The 23,637-nt window shown below is 41.0% G+C and overlaps 1 protein-coding gene across 15 annotated transcripts in view; it reads right to left on the bottom strand.

The window, feature by feature from the left end:
* Positions 1–23,637, bottom strand: part of LOC128686995 (uncharacterized) — an 85,256-nt gene that overhangs the window by 14,602 nt on the left and 47,017 nt on the right. For 12 of the 15 annotated variants that reach the window (XM_053774406.2, XM_053774379.2, XM_053774368.2 and 9 more), the window contains one exon: positions 9,035–9,276. In XM_053774406.2, coding sequence (XP_053630381.1) covers positions 9,087–9,276 — 190 coding nt within the window. In that variant the 3' untranslated portion in view covers positions 9,035–9,086. Of the gene's footprint in view, positions 1–9,033; positions 9,277–23,637 lie in introns of those variants that run through there. The other 3 variants (XM_070097428.1, XM_070097390.1, XM_053774428.2) reach the window with 2 other exon arrangements.

Genomic DNA, 23,637 nt, shown 5'->3' on the forward strand with positions numbered 1-23,637 from the left:
GGTTACATTCACCCTAACTAAAACAAGTAGTTTTAAGGGAGGTGATGTGAAGCTTCCAGGACTTTAGACAAAGTAAAAGTCAAGTAATTTAACTCTATCATACACTAGAAGAGGGCACCAATACAGGCATAAAATACTGGAGGATGGGCAGCATGTGACGGTTTTCAAGTCAATCACAACAGAAAAGTTGAAACCATGTGAAGTACACCAGATTAAAGGACAACTTGATAGAATATTGAAGTAATGGCAGGTGCAAGTGATAGCAAAATTAGCAGTATAAAAGAAAGACCAGATACTTATGGGAAGAACATTAATAGTTATGAGGATAGCCTTGTGACACATCTGCTTATACAAAATCAAGGAAAAAAGCTGTTATTTACCCGAACACTTAAGTGTCTCTTAAAGGATTTTTGAGGAAGAATAGTAGGGTGTATCATAGGCCTAAGGAATGGGTTCAAGTTAAATACAAGGAGAGGTAGTGTTATAGCTTTTTTCTAGATAAAAAAAAAAAAAACTCAATAACTGAATGAGGAAGACACATGTGCAACAGTTGGGTATCTTTATTATTGAAATGTTCTGCCTACACAGTAGGTGTCTTCTGACAAATTGCTGTATGACCCTTGTGGGTTTAGCACTTTTTTTTTTTTTTTTTTCTTTTTCAACAAGTCGGTCATCTCCCACCGAGGCAGGGTGACCCAAAAAAGAAAGAAAATCCCCAAAAAGAAAATACTTTCATCATCATTCAACACTTTCACCACACTCACATTATCACTGCTTTTGCAGAGGTGCTCAGAATACAACAGTTTAGAAGCATATACGTATAAAGATACACAACATATCCCTCCAAACTGCCAATATCCCAAACCCCTCCTTTAAAGTGCAGGCATTGTACTTCCCATTTCCAGGACTCAAGTCCGACTATATGAAAATAACAGGTTTCCCTGAATCCCTTCACTAAATATTACCCTGCTCACACTCCAACAGATCATCAGGTCCCAAGTATCATTCGTCTCCATTCACTCCTATCTAACACGCTCATGCACGCTTGCTGGAAGTCGAAGCCCCTCGCCCACAAAACCTCCTTTACCCCCTCTTTCCAACCCTTTCGAGGACGACCCCTACCCCTCTTTCCTTCCCCTATAGATTTATATGCTTTCCATGTCATTCTACTTTGATCCATTCTCTCTAAATGACCAAACCACCTCAACAACCCCTCTTCTGCCCTCTGACTAATGCTTTTATTAACTCCACACCTTCTCCTAATTTCCACACTCCGAATTTTCTGCATAATATTTACACCACACATTGCCCTTAGACAGGCCATCTCCACTGCCTCCAACCGTCTCCTCGCTGCTGCATTTACCACCCAAGCTTCACATCCATATAAGAGTGTTGGTACTACTATACTTTCATACATTCCCTTCTTTGCCTCCATAGATAACGTTTTTTGACTCCACATATACCTCAACGCACCACTCACCTTTTTTCCCTCATCAATTCTATGATTAACCTCATCCTTCATAAATCCATCCGCCGACACGTCAACTCCCAAGTATCTGAGAACATTCACTTCTTCCATACTCCTCCTCCCCAATTTGATATCCATTTTTTCTTTATCTAAATCATTTGATACCCTCATCACCTTACTCTTTTCTATGTTCACTTTCAACTTTCTACCTTTACACACATTCTCAAACTCATCCACTAACCTTTGCAATTTTTCTTTAGAATCTCCCATAAGCACAGTATCATCAGCAAAAAGTAACTGTGTCAATTCCCATTTTGAATTTGATTCCCCATAATTTAATCCCACCCCTCTCCCGAACACCCTAGCATTTACTTCCTTTACAACCCCATCTATAAATATATTAAACAACCATGGTGACATTACACATCCCTGTCTAAGACCTACTTTTACCGGGAAGTATTCTCCCTCTCTTCTACACACCCTAACCTGAGCCTCACTATCCTCATAAAAGCTCTTTACAGCATTTAGTAACTTACCACCTATTCCATAAACTTGCAACATCTGCCACATTGCTCCTCTATCCACTCTATCATATGCCTTTTCTAAATCCATAAATGCAATAAAAACTTCCCTACCTTTATCTAAATACTGTTCACATATATGCTTCAATGTAAACACTTGATCTACACATCCCCTACCCACTCTGAAGCCTCCTTGCTCATCCGCAATTCTACATTCTGTCTTACCTCTAATTCTTTCAATTATAACTCTACCGTATACTTTTCCTGGTATACTCAGTAAACTTATTCCTCTATAATTTTTACAATCTCTTTTGTCCCCTTTCCCTTTATATAAAGGGACTATACATGCTCTCCGCCAATCCCTAGGTACCTTCCCCTCTTTCATACATTTATTAAACAAAAGTACCAACCACTCCAACACTATATCCCCCCCTGCTTTTAACATTTCTGTCATGATCCCATCAGTTCCAGCTGCTTTACCCCCTTTCATTCTACGTAATGCCTCACGTACCTCCACCACACTTACATTCTGCTCTTCTTCACTCCTAAAAGATGGTATACCTCCCTGGCCAGTGCATGAAATTACCGCCTCCCTTTCTTCCTCAACATTTAAAAGTTCCTCAAAATATTCTCGCCATCTACCTAATACCTCCCTCTCCCCATCTACTAACTCCCCTACTCTGTTTTTAACGGACAAATCCATACTTTCCCTAGGCTTTCTTAACTTGTTTAACTCACTCCAAATTTTTTTCTTATTTTCATTAAAATTTCTTGACAGTGCCTCTCCCACTCTTTCATCTGCTCTCCTTTTGCACTCTCTCACCACTCTCTTCACCTTTCTTTTACTCTCCATATACTCTGCTCTTCTTATAACACTTCTGCTTTGTAAAAACCTCTCGTAAGCTACCTTTTTCTCTTTTATCACACCCTTTACTTCATCATTCCACCAATCACTCCTCTTTCCTCCTGCCCCCACCCTCCTATAACCACAAACTTCTGCCCCACATTCTAATACTGCATTTTTAAAACTATTCCAACCCTCTTCAACCCCTCCACTACTCATCTTTGCACTAGCCCACCTTTCTGCCAATAGTCGCTTATATCTCGCCCGAACTTCCTCCTCCCTTAGTTTATACACTTTCACCTCCCTCTTACTTGTTGTTGCCACCTTCCTCTTTTCCCATCTACCTCTTACTCTAACTGTAGCTACAACTAAATAATGATCTGACATATCAGTTGCCCCTCTATAAACATGTAGTGGTTAAATATGGATACAGCAGTAGTAGTGGCAAGGTAGATGAAAAAAAAAAAAAGAACATATTACGGGCGGGGATAGAACCTGCGATCAGAGAGTCTCAAAACTCCAGACTGTCGCGTTAGCCACGGGGCTAGCTAGCCACAATAAGATTCATCCAACTAGGTAAAAACTTGCATTTGTGGTCACAGTGGTGCCTATGCTAATCTTCCTATGGTGTAGAAATATACCTAGTTGGATGAATCTTATTGTGGTTAGCTGGACCAGTGGCTAATGCGACGGTCTGGAGTTTTGAGACTCTCTGATCGCAGGTTCTATCCCCTCCCGTGTTATGATTTGTTTGCAATAGTGTCATTACAATTTTGTGAGTCGAGTTAAGGTAGATGATGTGATCAGTCCATCAATCTTCTAATACAGTGTATTAGTTTTTGAGGTGATCAGTTCCTCAGCCAGGAGAATGAGTTCAGCTCCATAGTCTGAATTCTTCTCCAGGCTGAGGGACTGACCACCTCAAAAATTACCTTTTCAAAGTTGAACTATCCACATCATCTTTACTTCAAAACTATGTCTGCTGTCTCCATGTTTAATCTCCTCTGTGTATGACTGAAAAAACCTACTGTGTAGGCAATATGTTTCAGCAATGAAGATACTCAATTGCTGTATATGTCTTACTCATCTACTTGTTGGTATTGTTTACCATTTTCACAATAAATGAATGGTTATCCATGAAAATGTTCTGAACATATGTACCGGAACAAAGTAAGAGATCAATGGTAGAACTGCCTTTCTGAAATTAAACTGATTAGGGGGATACAGTTTCAGGTTTCTAAGTACTACTACACAAGTCACTCATTAACCAGGCACTCTAACAATTTACAAATAATGCTAGTAAAAGTAAAAGAAAATAGACCACAAAGTCGGCATTTTAATTAAAAAAACAGTCGGAGTTTTTTTTTCTCATTATGCACTGCGTGCTCCAGGATTTTTTTTATGTGGTGCACACTGACCACACAGACTCATTCTCTCACATGTTGGCCTACCAGCTTTCTCCTTAATTTGAAGCCGCTAGAATTTATGAGTATACAGTGGACCCTCGGCTAATGCTATTAATCCGTTCCTGAGAGCTCATCGTTAGTCAAAATTATCGTTAGTCAAGTTAATTTTCCCCATAAGAAATAATGGAAATCAAATTAATCCGTGTAGGACACCCCAAAGTATGAAAAAAATTGTTTTTACCACATGAAATATTAATTTTAATACACACAAACTGAAGAAGACATGCACAGTTACATGACACTTACCTTTATTGAAGATCTGGTGATGATTGATGGGATGGGAGGAGGGGAGAGTGTTGATGGTCTTAGTGTTCAGAAGGGGAATCCCCTTCCATTAGGACTTGAGGTTGCAAGTCCTTTTCTGGGGTTACTTCCCTTCCCTTTAAATCTCTCAAACCAACCCTTGCTGGCCTTAAATTCACTCACATCACCACTAGTTGCTGGCATTTTTTTTAATTAAATCATCATGCAACTTCCTAGCCTTTTCACATATGATTGCTTGAGAGATGCTATCTCCTGCTATCTGTTTTTCAAAACTATACTCTCATACATTCCCCTCTTTGCCTCCAAGGACAAAGTTCTTTGTCTCCACAGACTCCTAAGTGCACCACTCACTCTTTTTCCCTCATCAATTCTATGATTCACCTCATCTTTCATAGACCCATCTGCTGACACGTCCACTCCCAAATATCTGAATACGTTCACCTCCTCCATACTCTCTCCCTCCAATCTGATATTCAATCTTTCATCACCTAATCTTTTTGTTATCCTCATAACCTTACTCTTTCCTGTATTCACCTTTAATTTTCTTCTTTTGCACACCCTACCAAATTCATCCACCAATCTCTGCAACTTCTCTTCAGAATCTCCCAAGAGCACAGTGTCATCAGCAAAGAGCAGCTGTGACAACTCCCACTTTGTGTGTGATTCTTTATCTTTTAACTCCACGCCTCTTGCCAAGACCCTCGCATTTACTTCTCTTACAACCCCATCTATAAATATATTAAACAACCACGGTGACATCACACATCCTTGTCTAAGGCCTACTTTTACTGGGAAAAAATTTCCCTCTTTCCTACATACTCTAACTTGAGCCTCACTATCCTCGTAAAAACTCTTCACTGCTTTCAGTAACCTACCTCCTACACCATACACTTGCAACATCTGCCACATTGCCCCCCTATCCACCCTGTCATACGCCTTTTCCAAATCCATAAATGCCACAAAGACCTCTTTAGCCTTATCTAAATACTGTTCACTTATATGTTTCACTGTAAACACCTGGTCCACACACCCCCTACCTTTCCTAAAGCCTCCTTGTTCATCTGCTATCCTATTCTCCGTCTTACTCTTAATTCTTTCAATTATAACTCTACCATACACTTTACCAGGTACACTCAACAGACTTATCCCCCTATAATTTTTGCACTCTCTTTTATCCCCTTTGCCTTTATACAAAGGAACTATGCATGCTCTCTGCCAATCCCTAGGTACCTTACCTTCTTCCATACATTTATTAAATAATTGCACCAACCACTCCAAAACTATATCCCCACCTGCTTTTAACATTTCTATCTTTATCCCATCAATCCCGGCTGCCTTACCCCCTTTCATTTTACCTACTGCCTCACGAACTTCCCCCACACTCACAACTGGCTCTTCCTCACTCCTACAAGATGTTATTCCTCCTTGCCCTATACACGAAATCACAGCTTCCCTATCTTCATCAACATTTAACAATTCCTCAAAATATTCCTTCCATCTTCCCAATACCTCTAACTCTCCATTTAATAACTCTCCTCTCCTATTTTTAACTGACAAATCCATTTGTTCTCTAGGCTTTCTTAACTTGTTAATCTCACTCCAAAACTTTTTCTTATTTTCAACAAAATTTGTTGATAACATCTCACCCACTCTCTCATTTGCTCTCTTTTTACATTGCTTCACCACTCTCTTAACTTCTCTCTTTTTCTCCATATACTCTTCCCTCCTTGCATCACTTCTACTTTGTAAAAACTTCTCATATGCTAACATTTATCCACACCAATAACAGTCTCTCAACATCTTCGAGTACTTGCGATCTCAGTTTCGAAAACATAGTTGCACCTTTGGCAAGAACAGCTTCCTTGATTGCCGTTTTCTTGGCCACAAAAATAGCGATGGTTGATTGGGGTTTTGTGTACAACCTGGCCAGCTCGGAGACATGCACTCCACTTTCATACTTAGCAATGATCTCTTTCTTCATATCCATAGTAATTCTCACCCTTTTTGCTGTAGGATTGGCACTAGAAGCTTTCTTGGGGCCCATGGTGACTTATTTTGCAGGTGCAATCACTAAAAAGGCTGTGATAATATGAAATGTTCCGATTGTATGCTTGGAAGCAACCACGGTGGCTGGCTGGCTTGTAAACACTGGCCAGAAGTGGACGCGTCTCAGACGGAACGAATAGTGTTGGTCGAGTTTTTTAGCGCTAGTCGAGGCAAAAATTTTGCGTTAAAATGTATCGCTAGTCGGATTTATCGTTAATCGATGCCATCGTTGGTCGAGGGTCCACTGTATATACGTCAAACACGGTACCTCGTAAGACGTATATATACGGCCGCGACAGTCAAAGGGTTAAATCACTATTACATACCTTTATTAAAGACTCTTGTTGGCTTATGGAAGACAGGGAGGATTTATTGTTTGGAATGGGAATCTCCCTCCATAGAGACCTCAGGCATCAAGTCCTTATCCAGGGTTACTTCCCTTCTTTGTCTTTTAATGGCACTAGGACCAGCTTGAGTCACTGGACCCCTGTCGCACAAAAAATCTGTCCAGAGAGGTCTGTTTCTGGCATCTCTAAGATTTCTCTGAAGTGGGACAAGGTTTTGTCACTGAAAATGTTGCAGATATGGCTTGTTTCAGCTTGGTCAGGGTGATACTTTTTAACAAAACTTTGCAACTCATTCCACTTCACACACATGTCCTTAATCACTGAAGAAGGCACCTTCTTCCCCCTCTCTTCCTCCTCCTCTGAAGTAATTTCTTCAGCTGCAGTCTGTTGCTGTTCCAGTTGAAGGTCTTGCAGCTCTTCAGTTGTTAGCTCTTCCCTGTGGTCCTCCACAAACTCTTCCACATCCTCGCCATTCACATCCAACCCCATGGATTTCTCCAATGCTACAATACATTCCACAACAGGCATAGGGTCCTCAGGGTCAGCTCCAAACCCTTCAAAATTCCTCTCTTGGACACAATCTGGCCACAATTTTCTCCATGCAGAGTTCAAAGTCCTGGAAGTCACTCCCTGCCAAGCCTTACCTATAAGGCTTATGCAATGGAGGATATTGAAGTGATTCCTCCAGAACTCTCTTAGGGTCAAGTCAATGTCCGAGGTCACTTGAAAACACCTTTGAAACACTGCTTTTGTGTAGAGTTTTTTGCAGTTAGAAATGGCCTGCTGGTCCATGGACTGGATGAGAGGAGTGGTGTTAGGAGGCAAGAACTTCATTGTTATAAAACGGAAGTCCCTAAACAATTGGTCTTCCAAGTCTGGAGGATGAGCAGGAGCACTGTCGTACCCGGAGGCACTTGAGTGGCAATTTCTTTTCCAGGAGGTATTTTTTCACATTGGGGCCAAACACATCATTGACCCACTTTGAAAATGTGCCTTGTGACCCATGCCTTATTATTAGCTTTCCACATCACACATAATCTATTCTTGACAACATTGTTTTTTCTTGAACACTCTGGGATTTTCAGTGATACACCAGTAAAGGCTTCACTTTGAAATCCCCACCAGAATTACCACAGAACAAAAGAGTAAGCCTGTCTTTCATAGGCTTATGTCCTGGCAGTGCTTTTTCCTCCTGCATAATATAAGTCCTCTTTGGCATTTTCTTCCAAAAGAGGCCTGTTTTGTCACAACTGAACACTTGGTGGGGAAGGAATCCTTCAATTCCTTGAATTCCTGCACAAATTTTTCAGCCGCACATTTGTCAGAGCTTGCAGCCTCCCAATGCCTTTACCACAGTGTATGCCATGCTTCTTAAGTGAGGAAAGACTATTATACATTTTAGTAACTGAGTAAAATATTAGACTTGCATGAATATGAATAAGAATTAAAATGTAACAGTGTGACACCCGTAACCTTGGTAGAAAATAAAAATGGGAAGATCATGAATTATATTCTTCATACTTTTTATAGGACAACTGGTCAAACTTTCCTAAAAATAGAGATTTTCAAAAAATTTCTCAGGCATTAGCAGTTACAAGTATATTTCTGTGAATTATTAACATCCCTTCAAGGGGATGTGCCTTGAGGTTAATGAAGAGCTCTTGATCCAAGAAATTGGAGCTACTCCACTTCAGATGAAATTGGATTACCCTTCCCAGGTGCTGTATGACCCACTCCCTCCCTACAAGTTTAGTGCTGTCCCATAAATTTAATAATAATGTAAAATATGATATATACTGTAGTATATATTTTAATTTTGCACAATAATTTGGCTTAAAGGAAAAATAGCAATTTATCTTAATCCCACCCACCCTATCTTAGGTCAGCCTAAATTTATTTATTATTGAGAACCAGTGAAATATATTAATCTCATGATATCCAATCTGATTTTCAGAGTTACTGCAATAATAGCTTGCTTAGTAAAAAAGATGATTATTTCACTGATAAAATAGCAAGCTCTGCCTTAAAAACACAACGTGTAAATACAAGCAACAAAACAAGAATGTACCAAGGTGTTTAATAACTATGCAAGGACTGCAAAAACATTTTAATGTAGATGAACATATTATCTTAATATAGTTCATTATATAACTGGCAAAGCTCTTCCCTATGTACAGTCTGTGGTTTAACACTACTAAAAGGAATGCGAACCTTTATATTAGTAGCTGTTGTTGTAGTCACGTATTCTTCTGGGTCAAAGATATCGATTAACTGTGGTTCAGAATCCCGAGGTCTTGATGCAGGCCGTACTGTTGCTGCCCTTAATTGACAAGAAAAAAGAGAGTATGTAAATTTTCATAAGTGGGATATCAGAAAGCTTACCTGTGTAATAAAATGTAGCATATTTGTTCATTTCAAGAGGCAAGTACATTAGGGCCCCACTTATACGGCAGGTTAGGTTCCAGGCTACTGCCAGAAAAAAGACATTGCTAGAAAGAGTAGAGAGACTCTTAGTGATTTTAATGTGTACCTGCATGCCAGAACAGTGTGTAAGTATATTTAGGTACAGATACACACAAGCATAATTATCAGAGTACACATAAAATATGCAACAGCTTTAAAACACTTGAAATTTTGGAAAGTTTCCAGACATAATAGAGAGATGTCCTCTCGGAGAATGTAAACAAACCAGGTGGGGCGCGCTGTATTAGAAAGACGAGGAGCCGTATAGCAAGTTTTGGTCATAATTTGAAATTGCCGTATGAGCGGAACGCTGTAAGGTGAAATGCCGTAAAGCGAGACCCTACTGTACTGTATGGAAGTAACAAATGCTTCCATTTCTGGATTAAGGATCATAGATGAAAACCATATAAATTAAGGAACACCAATAGTTTTATTAGTGTAAAATTTACATTTCATTTTTAATATAATTATTTATAAAAAAAAAATTAACAGAACCATTCAGGCTTGCATAGCAAACAGGTGTTGCTATGAGGTAAGGGAAATGTGAGCTTATGTACATGACAGGAAATCACAGTTGATGCTATAAGTCAGGTTCACTTAAAAAGGCATAAAAAGTTTGCATTAAAGGGCAACCAGAATGAGAGCATCATGGCACTGAAGAAGGTTGAAAATGAAGTTTGTGTGCTTAAAAAAATTTAGTACTTCCACAGAATTACATATTTTAACTGATGCAGTCACCCACAATGCTGGTGCTGAATAACCCTTATGGGCTCAATATTTCTTTGTGAATACTGTAATAATACTGCTGTATGTCTACTTCCTGTGATATACCTGTGACTAGTTTTGACAGTTTTCCTACACTTGTAGCCCTGCCTGTGGTCAGGCTTCTTTGCTCATTGCCTGATGAACCAGGCTGTTGCAGTTGGTGGCTTGATGGTCCACACAGTCATCATAGCCTGGTTGATCTGTACTTACCAAAGGTAGTGATCTGGTTTCCTCTTAATAACATCTACACTTATGGCAATATTTCTAATAACTGCTAGCAGCAGGCTGAATAATCTTGGACCACAAGTGTTCACAAAGTGCTTCTTAGCACCCAGGGTGCCCTTGCTTTTCAATGGGTCTATATAAGCACTGGCAAGCAAAATGTCTCCATAAGAGATACTATACCCAGGTGTTGGATGCGTCTCACTCATCGTCAGGACCCAGGACGCTATATAGTGGAACACCTAATTTAATCAGCTGGGTAGTTCAAGAAGTGCCATTTCTGTTAGTCATATTTTCTTGTTTTAACCCTTTCAGGGTTGACAGGCTTTTTTTTTCGAAAAATATTTGAAAAAAAAAGAATTATTTTTTATGAAATGATATTTTTTTTTTTTTGTGAGTATTATAGGCCAAAAAAAAAAAATTACAATCAATACTTACGGAGATATGGAGGCGTGAAGTTGACAGAAATTTAACCACATACAGCAACATTGCCGACTGCCGGTCACCCGGTAATAGTTTTTGTTTCTTTTCTACTTTTTTCTTTTATTTTTTAATATTTTATTTTTTCAAGTAACTTTCATGGCCTCTGAGACCAATATAAAGACTATTTGGTATATATTCACTCATTGTATAATACAATAAAAAATGTTGTTTATTATTATTTTTCTATCATATATATACACATATAGAGTCACTGGACAGGTTCCTGTAACTACAGAAATATGTATCCTAATCTTAAAATAATGATTCCTAACTAGTCATAAGTTTGCCTGTGATACTCCAATATAGAAACTATGTATTGTGCCAAAACAAAAGCATTCACATTGCTAAACTCACAAACTAGTATTTGTCACTTAGCCACTTAGTATTTAGTCAACTTACTCCACAATTTGTTATAATTTAGGGTTAAGAATTAATCTAAGTTTGCCCGAAATGCCTAGCCATGCTAGGTGTTCTAGTGCCCCCCTCTGTAATTAGTATTTTACTACATGTAAACCACACAATAACCAAAATCTGTAAACCCTGCAATGTAATCCTTATAGAGAATAAACTTTGATTTGATTTGATTACAAGAGGTTCTGAAAGCTTGTAGTTGTGTGAGGGTGGACTTGTAAATATACTGAGTCACTGGCGTGTCTTGTGTCACAATGATGCATCATACCACCACTCACTAACCCTCACTGCCTTCCACAACACATCCCTTCCTCCCCACAAACCTACCTTCCTTCTTTCTTTCCTTCCATCCTACCTTCCCTCTTTTCTTCTTCTCATCTCTTCCTACCTACCTTCCCTCCTTCCTTCCTCTCATCTCTTACTATCTACCTACTTTCCCTCCTTCCTTCCTTCCTTACTTCTTCCTTCCTTTCTTTCTTCATTCAAGTAATTTTATGGCCTGTGAGACCAATATAAGGTATATTGAATGTATATTCGCTTGTTGTATGCTACACAATAACCACACAGTCATTATATTGTTTACAAAACATGTTTACACAAACCAACAATAAAAAATGTTGTTTATTACTATGTTTCTATCACATACATACACATTTAAAGTCACTGGACACTTCCCAGAACTGCTACAGCTTCTGTTGTGTGGGGGTGGACTTGTAAATATGCCGAGTCACCGGCATAGTGTCACAATGACAAATAACACCACTCACCACCCACACTACCTGCCAACTTCCTCTCCACCCCGCCAACCCACATGGAAATAAGTCACTGTCTGAATTTTTTGAGTTATCCTAGGTTGATGGTCTTCTTCTTTCCTTACTTCCTCCCTTCCTTCCCTCCTTCCCTCCTTCCTCTCATCTCTTCCTTTCTTCCTTTCATCTCTCCCTTCTTTCCTCCATTTCTTCCTAACTTACTTCCTTCCTCCCTTTCTTCCTACAAGTTTCCTGGGCAATGCTTTCGGTCACAAACTCCTCAAAACCATGAAATTCATCTTCACTGACACTTCCATCTGTGTTTGAACTGTCACTTGGGAACAAAAAAGCCCCAATTAGCCAAGGAGTGAGGAGTTTCTTAGTGCCAGACATGGTGAACAAGGTGGCTTTCCCACAATGCACCACTGGGTCCCCGGTTTTTTTGTACCACGCACACTGACCATGGAGACCCATTCTCTCACATCTAGGACTACCAGCCTTTTCCTGCTTGATTTGAGGATGCTAGAATTTATGCGTACTAGTACAGTGGACCCCCACCTAACGAACGCATCGCATAACATTAATTCCGGCATACAAAGCATTTGAATGCAAAAATTCTGCCTCGCCTCACGATAAAAAACTCGCCCAACGTGATTCCTCCCAAACCTGTTCGTCCAGCCTGAGTGCCTCAGCTGCCCTGCCATCACTGTTTACAAGCCAGGGTGGCCGGTTGCATGCATACATTCGTGTATCGAATGTATGCATGTATTATTCCATTGTTTATAGTGCTTGTAACTGCTAAATAAGCCATGGGCCCAAAGAAAGCTTCTAGTGCCAACCCTGTGGTAAAAAGGGTGAGAAATACATACTATCGTACCACGGTCAGCTGCTGCTGCACCACCGTTAGCTGTTGCTGCACCACAGTCAGTTGTTGCTGCACCACGGTCAGCTGTTGCTGCACCACGGTCAGCTGTTGCTGCACCATGGTCAGCTGTTGCTGCACCATGGTCAGCTGTTGGTGCACCACAGTCAGCTGTTGCTGCACCACAGTCAGCTGTTGATCCACCATTCAGCTGTTGCTGAACCATGGTCAGCTGCTGCTGCACCACGGTCAGCTGCTGCTGCACCACAGTCAGCTGCTGCTGCACCACCGTCAGATGTTGCTGCACCACAGTCAGCTGCTGCTGCTGCTGCACCACAGTCAGCTTTTGCTGAACCATGGTCAGCTGTTGCTGTACCACAGTCAGCTGCTGCTGCACCACTGTCAGCTGTTGCTGCACCATGGTCAGCTGCTGCTGCACCACAGTCAGCTGTTGCTGAACCACGGTCAGCTGCTGCTGCACCACGATCAGCTGCTGCTGCACCACTGTCAGCTGTTTCTGACCAACATGACTCGTCCCAAACCTGTTCCTCCAGCCTGAGTGCCTCAGCTGCCATGTTGTCATTGTTTACAAGCCAGGGTGGCCAGTTGCATGCATACATTCGATACATTTTGTATTCCACTGTTTTTAGTGCTTTTAACTGCTAAATAAGCCACCATGGGCCCAAAGAAAGCTTCTAGTGCCAACCCTGTGGTAAACAGGGTCAGAAATACTATCGAAATACATGTACTATCATACCACGGTCAGCTGTTGCTGGACCAGTCAGCTGTTGCTGCACCACAGTCAGCTGTTGCTACATCACAGTCAGCTGCTGCTGCACCGCAGTCAGCTGCTGCTGCACCACGGTCAGCTGCTGCTGCACCACGGTCAGCTGCTGCTGCACCACGGTCAGCTGCTGCTGCACCACGGTCAGCTGCTGCTGAACCACAGTCAGCTGCTGCTGAACCACGTTCAGCTGCTGCTGCACCACCATCAGCTGTACTACTCGAAGATGTGGAGAGTGTGTTGTTGGTGTGGCTTAACGAGAAACAATTACCGAGAAACAATTAACCCCAGATGGTTAGCTACCCAGGATAACCCAAGAAAGCCAGTGCATCATCGAGGACTGTCTAACTTATTTCCATTGGGGTCCTTAACCCTTTCAGGGTCCGTCCCGTAGATCTACGGCTTCATGTTGAGTGTCCAAACCGTAGGTCTATGCCAAAATTCTAGCGCCATCAAATTTAGCGCGAAAATGCTCATAGGCCTACATGTGAGAGAACAGGTCTGCGTGGTGGGTGTGAGCCATAAACAAAAAATCTAGGCGCCCGCATAGCATTGTGGGAATGCTGGCTCAGTTACCCTTGTTCACCATGCCTCGTCGCAAGACAGCTCTCACTCCAAGGAAAATTGGGACTCTCCTGTTCCTATCTGATAGTTCTGACAGTGATGGAAGTGGAAATGAAGACGAATTCTTTGGCTTTGATCAGTTAGTGATCAAAAGGAATGACCAGGATATCGATAATAGTGCAGAAAACCCTGACGATCCTCAACCTTCTACCTCTGGTGTGGGCACTCGTCAGTCACGGTCGGTTGTACCTCAACGCAAGAGAAAACTATTATTTTCGCGTGGCCAGGCCTCTGACTTCAGTAATGATGACGATAGTGACGTGGATTGTGATTTTATTGCTCTTGACGATCATTCAAGTAGTGATAGTGAGGAATCATATTCACCAGTGAAGCGTTGGTATGTATGCCACCGCATGCGCTCGGGTAGTGTACCCTATGCCGTGCCCAGGGGACGGAGTACATCCCGGAGTACATCCCGTGGCCCTACACCAGGTATAGATAGTGATAGTGAGGATGATGTGGCTACACTTGGCATGGATAGACCACAGGCATCAGTAGGTGGTGGTAGTGGTGATGGTAGTGCCACGGCCATGTGTGACTCACCAGCCCAGGCTGGGACCCACACTGCTGGCTCCTCAGTTCAAGGACAAAGCGGAGCATCAGCCACCAGCCCACCACAACCACAACTACCTGCACAACCAGCCTATGATGTCCAGTATCCACCAGCAAACCGTATCTGGGATTGGCAGCAAAATCCCAATTTTGTTCCCAAGCTCCACCACTTTGATGACTCTCAAAGTGGAATTCTACCAACTTGTCCCCTTGGAAACACTGCAAATGAACTGGAATTCTTTGAATTATTCTTTGACCAGCCACTGATGGAAACTATTGTCAGGGAAAGTAATAAGTATTTTGAGTACACCATGGCAAATACATGTACAGTGGTCCCTCAATAATCGTCCGGTCTGAAAGTCGTCCAATTCGGAAATAATCCTGTTATTTCGTCTAAACATTGGCTCGCAAATGGTCCGGTAACTCGCTAATAGTCCTTCATCCGGGACGCGTACTCATGCTCTGAGCCGCCTCGGCCTCTCTTCCCAGCCAGTGTGCCATTGTTTACCAGTGAGCAACGGTCCACTCACTTGCTCCAACGAAATATTTCATAATATTCCATTGGTTTTAGTGCTTGCAAGTGCTAAATAAGCTACCATGGCTCCAAAGAAAGCTCCTAGTGCCAAGCCTTTGGTAAAGAAGGTGAGAAATACGATTGAATTTAAGAAAAACATCATTGAACAATATGATAGTAAAACATCATTGAACAATATGATAGTGGCGTACATGTGGGCAAACTGGCCAGGATGTATAACAAATCCCGTACAACCATATCTTCCATCATAACCAAGAAAAACAAAATCAAGGACGCTGTTGTTGCAAAGGGGGTAAATATGCTGACAAAAATGAGATCACCAGTACTCGAAGATGTTGAGAAGTTATTATTGGTGTGGATAAACGAGAAACAATTAGCAGGAGATAGTCTTATGACGTCGCTTATTTGTGAAAAGGCTAGGCAGTTGCATGACGATTTGGTAAAGAAATTGCCTGCAACTAGTGGTGATGCGAGTGAATTTAAGGCCAGCAAAGGCTGGTTTGAGAGATTTAAGAAGCGTACTGGCATACACAGTGTGGTAAGGCATGGTGAGGCTGCCAGTTCTGACAACAAAGCGGCTGAAAAATATGTGCATGAATTCAAGGAGTACATAAACAGTGAAGGACTGAAACCTGAACAAGTGTTCAATTGTGATGAAACAGGCCTCTTTTGGAAGAAAATGCCAAAGAGGACCTACATTACTCAGGAAGAAAAGGTACTGCCAGGACACAAGCCTTTGAATGACAGGCTGACGCTAATGTTCTGTGCTAATGTTAGTGGGGATTTCAAAGGTGCTTGAATGTGACCTCAGACACTCACTTGACCCTATGAGATTTTTGGAAAGAACACTTCAGTATTCTCCATTGCGTAAGCCTTATAGGTAAGGCTTGGGAGGGAGTGACTACCAGGACTTTGAACTCTGCTTGGAGAAAATTGCGGCCAGATTGTGTCCACAAGTGGAGTTTTGAAGAGTTTGAGGCAGCCCATGATGAGCCTATGTCAGTTGTGAACTCGATTGTCGCACTGGGGAGTTCCATGGGGTTGGATGTGAGTTTGGAGGATGTGGAAGAGTTGGTGGAGGACCACAACGAAGAGCTAACCACTGAGGAGCTGCAAGAGCTTCAGCAGGAAAAGCAACAGATCGCAGCTCAGAATCTTGCTGCAGAGGAGGAGGTAGAGAGTTGGAAGAAGGTGCCTTCTTCAGAAATTAAGGAGATTTTTGAAATGTGGGGTAGGATGGAAAGATTTATGGAGAAACAGCACCCAGAGAAGGACGTTGCAAGCCATATCGGCAACTTGTACAGTGACAGAGTCTTGGCCCATTTTAGGGAAGTTTTAAAGAGATGCCAGAAACAGAGCTCTCTGGACAGATTTTTTGCGAGACAGAATTCCAGTGACTCTCAAGCTGGTCCTAGTGGCATTAAGAAACAGAGAAGAGAAGTAACTCCAGAAAAGCACTGGGTACCTGAGGTGTTGATGGAAGGGGATTCCCCTTCCAAACAGTAAATAATCCAATCTGTCTCCTTCTCCAGTCTTCCGTACACAAAGAAGAATCACCAATAAAGGTAAGTGTTATTCTGTTAATGTTTAATTCATCATGTGCCACTGTATTGTTTATGTACTACATCTATATTTCACGTAAAAAAATTCTTTGTTTTAATACTTCTGGGTGTCAGGAACGGATTAATTGCATTTACATTATTTCTCATGGGGAAAATTGATTCGAAAGTCGTCCATTTCGATAATAGTCCCACTTCCAGGAACAGATTAAGGACGATAATTGAGGGACCACTGTACGATCATATCACCACAGTCAAGACTACACCCGTGGAAAGAGACGACTGTTGCAGAAATGTATTTGCTTTTTGCAACAATAATGCTTATGCCTCATGTCTATAAGCATAATATAAAAGCATACTGGTCCACAGATCGGCTAATTTCTACCCCGGTCTTCAGTGAAATCATCCCAGTGAACAGGTTTATCTTACTGTTACGTATGTTGCACTTCTCTGACAAAACCAGGCCTGACAGAAGTGACAGGTTATACAAGATTATATATGTTTTATGTATCTCAAACAAAAGTTCAGCATATACTTTTATCTATTCAAGAATCTTGTAATTGACGAGTCTTCGATTTTGTACTCTGCAACAGTGGCCTGGTATTGGATATTATTGTATACACGGGAAGTAAAACATTGAAAGATACCAAGATGTTATTGGGTATCTCAGGTGACGTAGTGAGAAGCATGATGGCACCTTATCTTGGTAAGGGGCATATATTATATACCGATAACTGGTACACAAGCCCATTACTCAGTGATTTCTTGCAAGTGAACAAGACAGATGTGTGTGGCACAGTGCGTTCTAATCCTAAACATATGCCCAGGCAAGCCCATTACTCAGTGATTTCTTGCAAGTGAACAAGACAGATGTGTGTGGCACAGTGCGTTCTAATCCTAAACATATGCCCAGGCTCAACGCAGGTGCTCGTGGTGATGACGTGCAGGTGTTTACTGCCAATGACATCATGGCATTACGGTGGCATGACAAACGAGATGTCACATTGTTGACAACCATCCACCATAATGAAATGCAAGACAGTGGCAAAGTTGATCGAGTGACTAATGAACGCATTCGAAAACCAGTGACAGTGATTGATTATACACAAAACATGCGCTTGGTTGACAAATGTGACATGCAGATTGGCTTTGTTGATTGTGTTCGTAAAAGTTACAAGTGGTACATGAAACTTTTCTTCCATCTCATGGACATTTCAATGCTCAATGCATATAATATGTACCAAATGAAGACTGGCAACAGACACCACCGTATGGTGAATTTTGTTTGTCTGTTGTCAAACAACTCATAATGAAGTACCAGGTAACAACACCTGCTATACAACAAGGTCCTCGAACTCCTCAGGATATACCCAAGCGTTGGAGGAGGGAAGGTGATCATTTCATAATACAGCTTCCTTCAACTCGGAAGAAATTTGCTCAGAAGAGATGCATCGTCTGTGCACAAACAAAACGACGACAACGAAGACTCAAAAACACTTGGTTTATGTGTGAGGAATGTAAGGTACCTCTGTGCATGGTGCCTTGTTTCAAGGAGTTCCACATGCTCCAGCAGTTCTAAAACCATGTCCAGTGATTGTAAATATGTAAATATATGATAGAACATTAGTATTATACAAGATTTGTGCATGTTTATTGTAATAAACAACAGTGGTAAACAATAATATGATAATAACTTTAGTACGGTTATTGTGTTCAATACAGTGAGTTTATATATATATATACATTATATACAGTATTGGTCTCTCAGGCCCCAAATGTAGTAGGAAAAGAAAAAATTGGAAAAGAAAAGAAAAAACTACAAAAACCGCTAAATAAAGTAATGCGCCTATGTGGAAATCGTCGATGTTGCCGCCACAAGGTCATTTTGGACAAACTTCTCGGCACTGTATCTCAGTAAGTACTGATCAGAAAGAAAAAAATTTTCTTATTACCTTCACAAAAATATGCTCTTTAATTATGTAAGAAAAAAATAATTTTTTTTTTTTTTTTTTAAATTTCTTGGACACTGGAGCACCACTTCAGATTTTGGCCTTGGACCCTGAAGGGGTTAATCTTGTCCCCCAGGATGTAACCCACAACAGTCGACTAACACCCAGGTGAACAGGAAAAAATGCCTGGAACTAGTGCTCATATTGGTGAATTTAAGGCCAGCAAAGGTTGGTTTGAGAGATTTAAGAATCATAGTGGCATACACAGTGCAATAAGGCATGGTGAAGCTGAAAAATTCCAGTCCCAATAAGTGTTCAATTGTGATGAAACACGCCTGTTCTGGAAGAAAATGCCAAACAGGACCTACATTATTCAGGAGGAATAGGCACTCCCAGGACACAAGCCTGTGAAAAACAAGCTAACTCTCATGTTTTGTTGTAATGTTAGTGGGGATTGCAAAGTGAAGCTTTTACTCATGTATCACTCTGAAAATGCCAGTGTGTTCAAGAAAAACAGTGTCTCATCACTCATCAATACTCTTCAATAAAGGTAAGTGTCATTTTAACATTTATTTATGTAGTTACTGTGCATGTCTCATTGTTTTCTTTGTAGGGAAATGTACATTTCATGAAAAAAATTTTTTTTAATACTTTTTGCTGTCTGGAACAGATTAATTAGATTTCCATTATTTCCTATAGGGAAAATTAATTCAGCTAACGATAATTTTGGCTAACGATGAGCTCTCAGGAACGGATTAATATCTTTAGGCGAGGGTCCACTGTATGTCAATAACCCTGGCGCGTAAGATGTACTAGTACATCAGAAACCCTGAAAGGATTAAGCATGATCTGCATTAAAAGCCTTCCACAGATCAATAGAAAAATCTAATAGAATACTTGTGTCTTTAACCCTTTCAGGGTCCAAGGCCAAAATCTGAAGTCACGCACCAGTGTCCAAGAAATTTTGAAAAAAAAAAAAAAATATTTTTTCTTACAGAATTAAAGAGCATATTTTTGTGAAGGTAATAAAACAAAAAAAATTAGAATCTGATCAGTACTTACCGAGATACAGTGCCAAGAAGTTTGTAGAAAATGATGTGGTGGCGGCAACATCGACGAATTCCACATACGCGTATTATATTATTTTGTTGTTTTAGTTGTTTTTTCTTTTCTTTTCCAATTTTTTTCTATTCCTACTAACATTTGGGGCCTGAGAGACCAATACTGTATATAATTTATATATATAAACTCACTGTATTGAACACAATAACCGCACTAAAGTTATTATCATATTATTGTTTACCACTGTTGTTTATTACAATAAACATGCACAAATATTGTATAATACTAATGTTCTATCATATATTTACATATTTACAATCACTGGACATGGTTTTAGAACTGCTGGAGCTTGTGGAACTCCTTGAAACAAGGCACCATGCACAGAGGCACCTTACATTCCTCACACATAAACCGAGTGTCTTTGCGTCTTTGTTGCCGTCGTTTTGTTTGTGCACAGACAATGCATCTCTTCTGAGCAAATTTCTTTTGAGTTGAAGGAAGCTGTATTATGAAATGATCACCTTCTCTTCTCAAACGCTTGGGTATATTGTGATGAATTCGAGGACCATGTTGTATTGCAGGTGTTGTTACCTGGTACTTCATTATGAGTTGTCTGACAACAGACAAACAAAATTCACCATACGGTGGTCTGTTACCAGTCTTTATTTGGTACATATTATATGCATTCAGCATTGAAATGTCCATGAGATGGAAGAAAAGTTTCATGTACCACTTGTAACTCTTACGAACACAGTCAACAAAACCAATCTGCATGTCACACTTGTCAACCAAGCGCATGTTTTGTGTATAATCAATCACTGTCACTGGTTTTCGAATACGTTCATTAGTCACTCGATCAACTTTGCCACTGTCTTGCATTTCATTACGGTGAATGGTTGTCAACAATGTGACATCTCGTTTGTCATGCCACCGTAATGCCATGATGTCATTGGCAGTAAACACCTGCACGTCATCACCACGAACACCTGCGTTGAGCCTGGGCATATGTTTACGATTAGAACGCACTGTGCCACACACATCTGTCTTGTTCACTCGCATGAAATCACTGAGTAATGGGCTTGTGTACCAGTTATCGGTATATAATGTATGGCCCTTACCAAGATAAGGTGCCATCATGTTTCTCACTACGTCACCTGATATACCCAATAACATCTTGGTATCTTTCAATGTTTTACTACCCGTGTATACAACAATATCCAACACCAGGCCACTGTCACAATCACAGAGTACAAACAATTTTATACCAAAGCGGTTCCTCTTGCTCGGTATATACTGCTTGAATGACAGTCTACCTTTGAACAAAATCAAAGACTCGTCAATTACAAGATTCTTGAATGGATAAAAGTATATCCTGAACTTTTGTTTGAGATACATGAAAACATTTCTAATCTTGTATAACCTGTCACTTCTGTCAGGCCTGGTTTTGTCAGAGAAGTGCAACATACGTAACAGTAAGATAAACCTGTTCACTGGTATTATTTCACTGAAGGATGGGGTACAAATTAGCCGATCTGTGGACCAGTATGCTTTTATATTATGCTTATAGACGTGAGGCATAAGCATTATTGTTGCAAAAAGCAAATACATTTCTGCAACAGTCGTCTCTTTCCACCTGTGTAGTCTTGACTGTGGTGATAAGATCGTATTTGCCATGGTGTACTGAAAATACTTATTACTTTCCCTGACAATAGTTTCCATCAATGGCTGGTCAAAGAATAATTCAAAGAATTCCAGTTCATTGGCCGTGGTTCCAAGGGGACAGGTAGGTAGAATTCCACTTTGCGAGTCATCAAAGTGGTGAGGGCTGGGAACAAAATTGGGATTTTGCTGCCAATCCCAGATACGGTTTGCTGGTGGATACTGGATATCATAGGCTGGTTGTACGGGTGGTTGTGGCGGGCTGGTGGGTGACGCTCCGCTTTGTCCTTGAACTGACGAGTCAGCAGCGTGGGTTCCCGCGTGGCACAGCGAGTCACGCATGGCGGTGCCACTACCACCACCAGCCCCACTAACACCATCCACTGATGTCTGTGGCCCATCCATGCCAAGTGTAGCCACATCATCCTCACTATCACTACCTAAAACGGGTGTAGGGCCACGGGATGTACTCCGGGATGTACTACGGGATGTACTCCGTCCCCTGGGCACAGCATAGGGTACACTACCCGAGCGCATGCGGCGGCGAACATACCGACGCTTCACTGGTGAATATGTTTCCTCACTATCACTACTCGAACGATCGTCGAGCGCAATAAAATCACAATCCACGTCAGAATCATCGTCATTACTGAAGTCAGAGGCCAGGCCACGGGAAAATATTAGTTTTCTCTTACGTTTAGGAACACCCGACCGTGAGTCACGAGTGCCCACACCAGAGGTAGAAGGTCGAGGATCGTCGGGGTTTTCTGCACTATTATCGATATCCTGGTCATTATTTTCGGTCACTAACTTATCAAAGCCGTAGAATTCGTCTTCATTTCCACTTCCATCAGTGTCAGAACTATCAGACAGGAAGAGGAGAGTCCCAATTTTCCGGGGAGTGAGAGCTGACTTGCGACGAGACATGGTGAACAAGGGTGACTGAGCCGGCGTTCCCACAATGCTATGCAGGCGCCTAGATTTTTTGTTTATGGCGCACACCCACGGCGCAGACCCGTTCTCTCATATGTAGGCCTATGAGCGCTTTCGCGCTAAATTTGACGGCACTAGAATTTTGGCATAGATCTACGGTTTGGACACTCACCGACCAGCCGTAGATCTACGGGACGGACCCTGAAAGGGTTAAAGTGCTACATAAATTGTGTCAATTATTTTTGCGATTATAAGTTTTTTTTTCTTTTTGGGAGGAATAGGTTTGAGTCCAAACTGGCAAGGAGTGGGCACAACATGTCTGGTTAAGTAAAAGTACTGTTGCTTGTGAATTGCTTTCTTAAATTTTTGATAAATAAAGACCTTGGTATAATTACCTATAACAAATTATCATCAAAAAAAACTACAAAAATGGAGTTGAAATAATTTTATGGAATGCTCATAATTTGAAGACTACCTTCAAATACTGTGTACAAATATAGGAATGCTATGCAAAAATTCACAAGATGTTTCAGGCTTAAACTGATACAGTACAAGATTATTATGATAACCACCTTAAGAAACATTAACCCCTTGACTGTCGCAACCCCCCCAAAAAAAAAAAAAAAAAAAAAAAAATTATTTTTTCTTAAGAAATGATAGAGAATCTTTTCCCAATTGTAATGATACCAAAAGAACGAAATTTGATGGAAAACTGGCGGAATTACGCTCTCACTAAGTTAACAACCTCGGCAATATTTACTAATCGGCGATTTCGCCCACTTTGAGCCCTATTTACAGCTAATTCCATTGTTCTAGTCGACCAAACACATAGCTATTTCTTTAGAACTCCATTTTTTCTATCAGCTGAGTACAAAAATCTGCCCATTTACCTATTTCAACTACCCAATAACGTAGTCAGAAATTTGCAATTTGGCCAATTTCACGAATATTAAAAAACATGACAATTTCCAAATAGGGTCCAGAATGAACAATGCAGACATTCCTGGCTCTAAAATAACATTTTCTTTGTTCATCAGTCATGTCTCCAGGCCCCTCTGATATTACTCTT

This window comes from Cherax quadricarinatus, chromosome 1 (genome assembly GCF_038502225.1).
Source record: "Cherax quadricarinatus isolate ZL_2023a chromosome 1, ASM3850222v1, whole genome shotgun sequence".
Classification (NCBI taxonomy): domain Eukaryota; kingdom Metazoa; phylum Arthropoda; class Malacostraca; order Decapoda; family Parastacidae; genus Cherax; species Cherax quadricarinatus.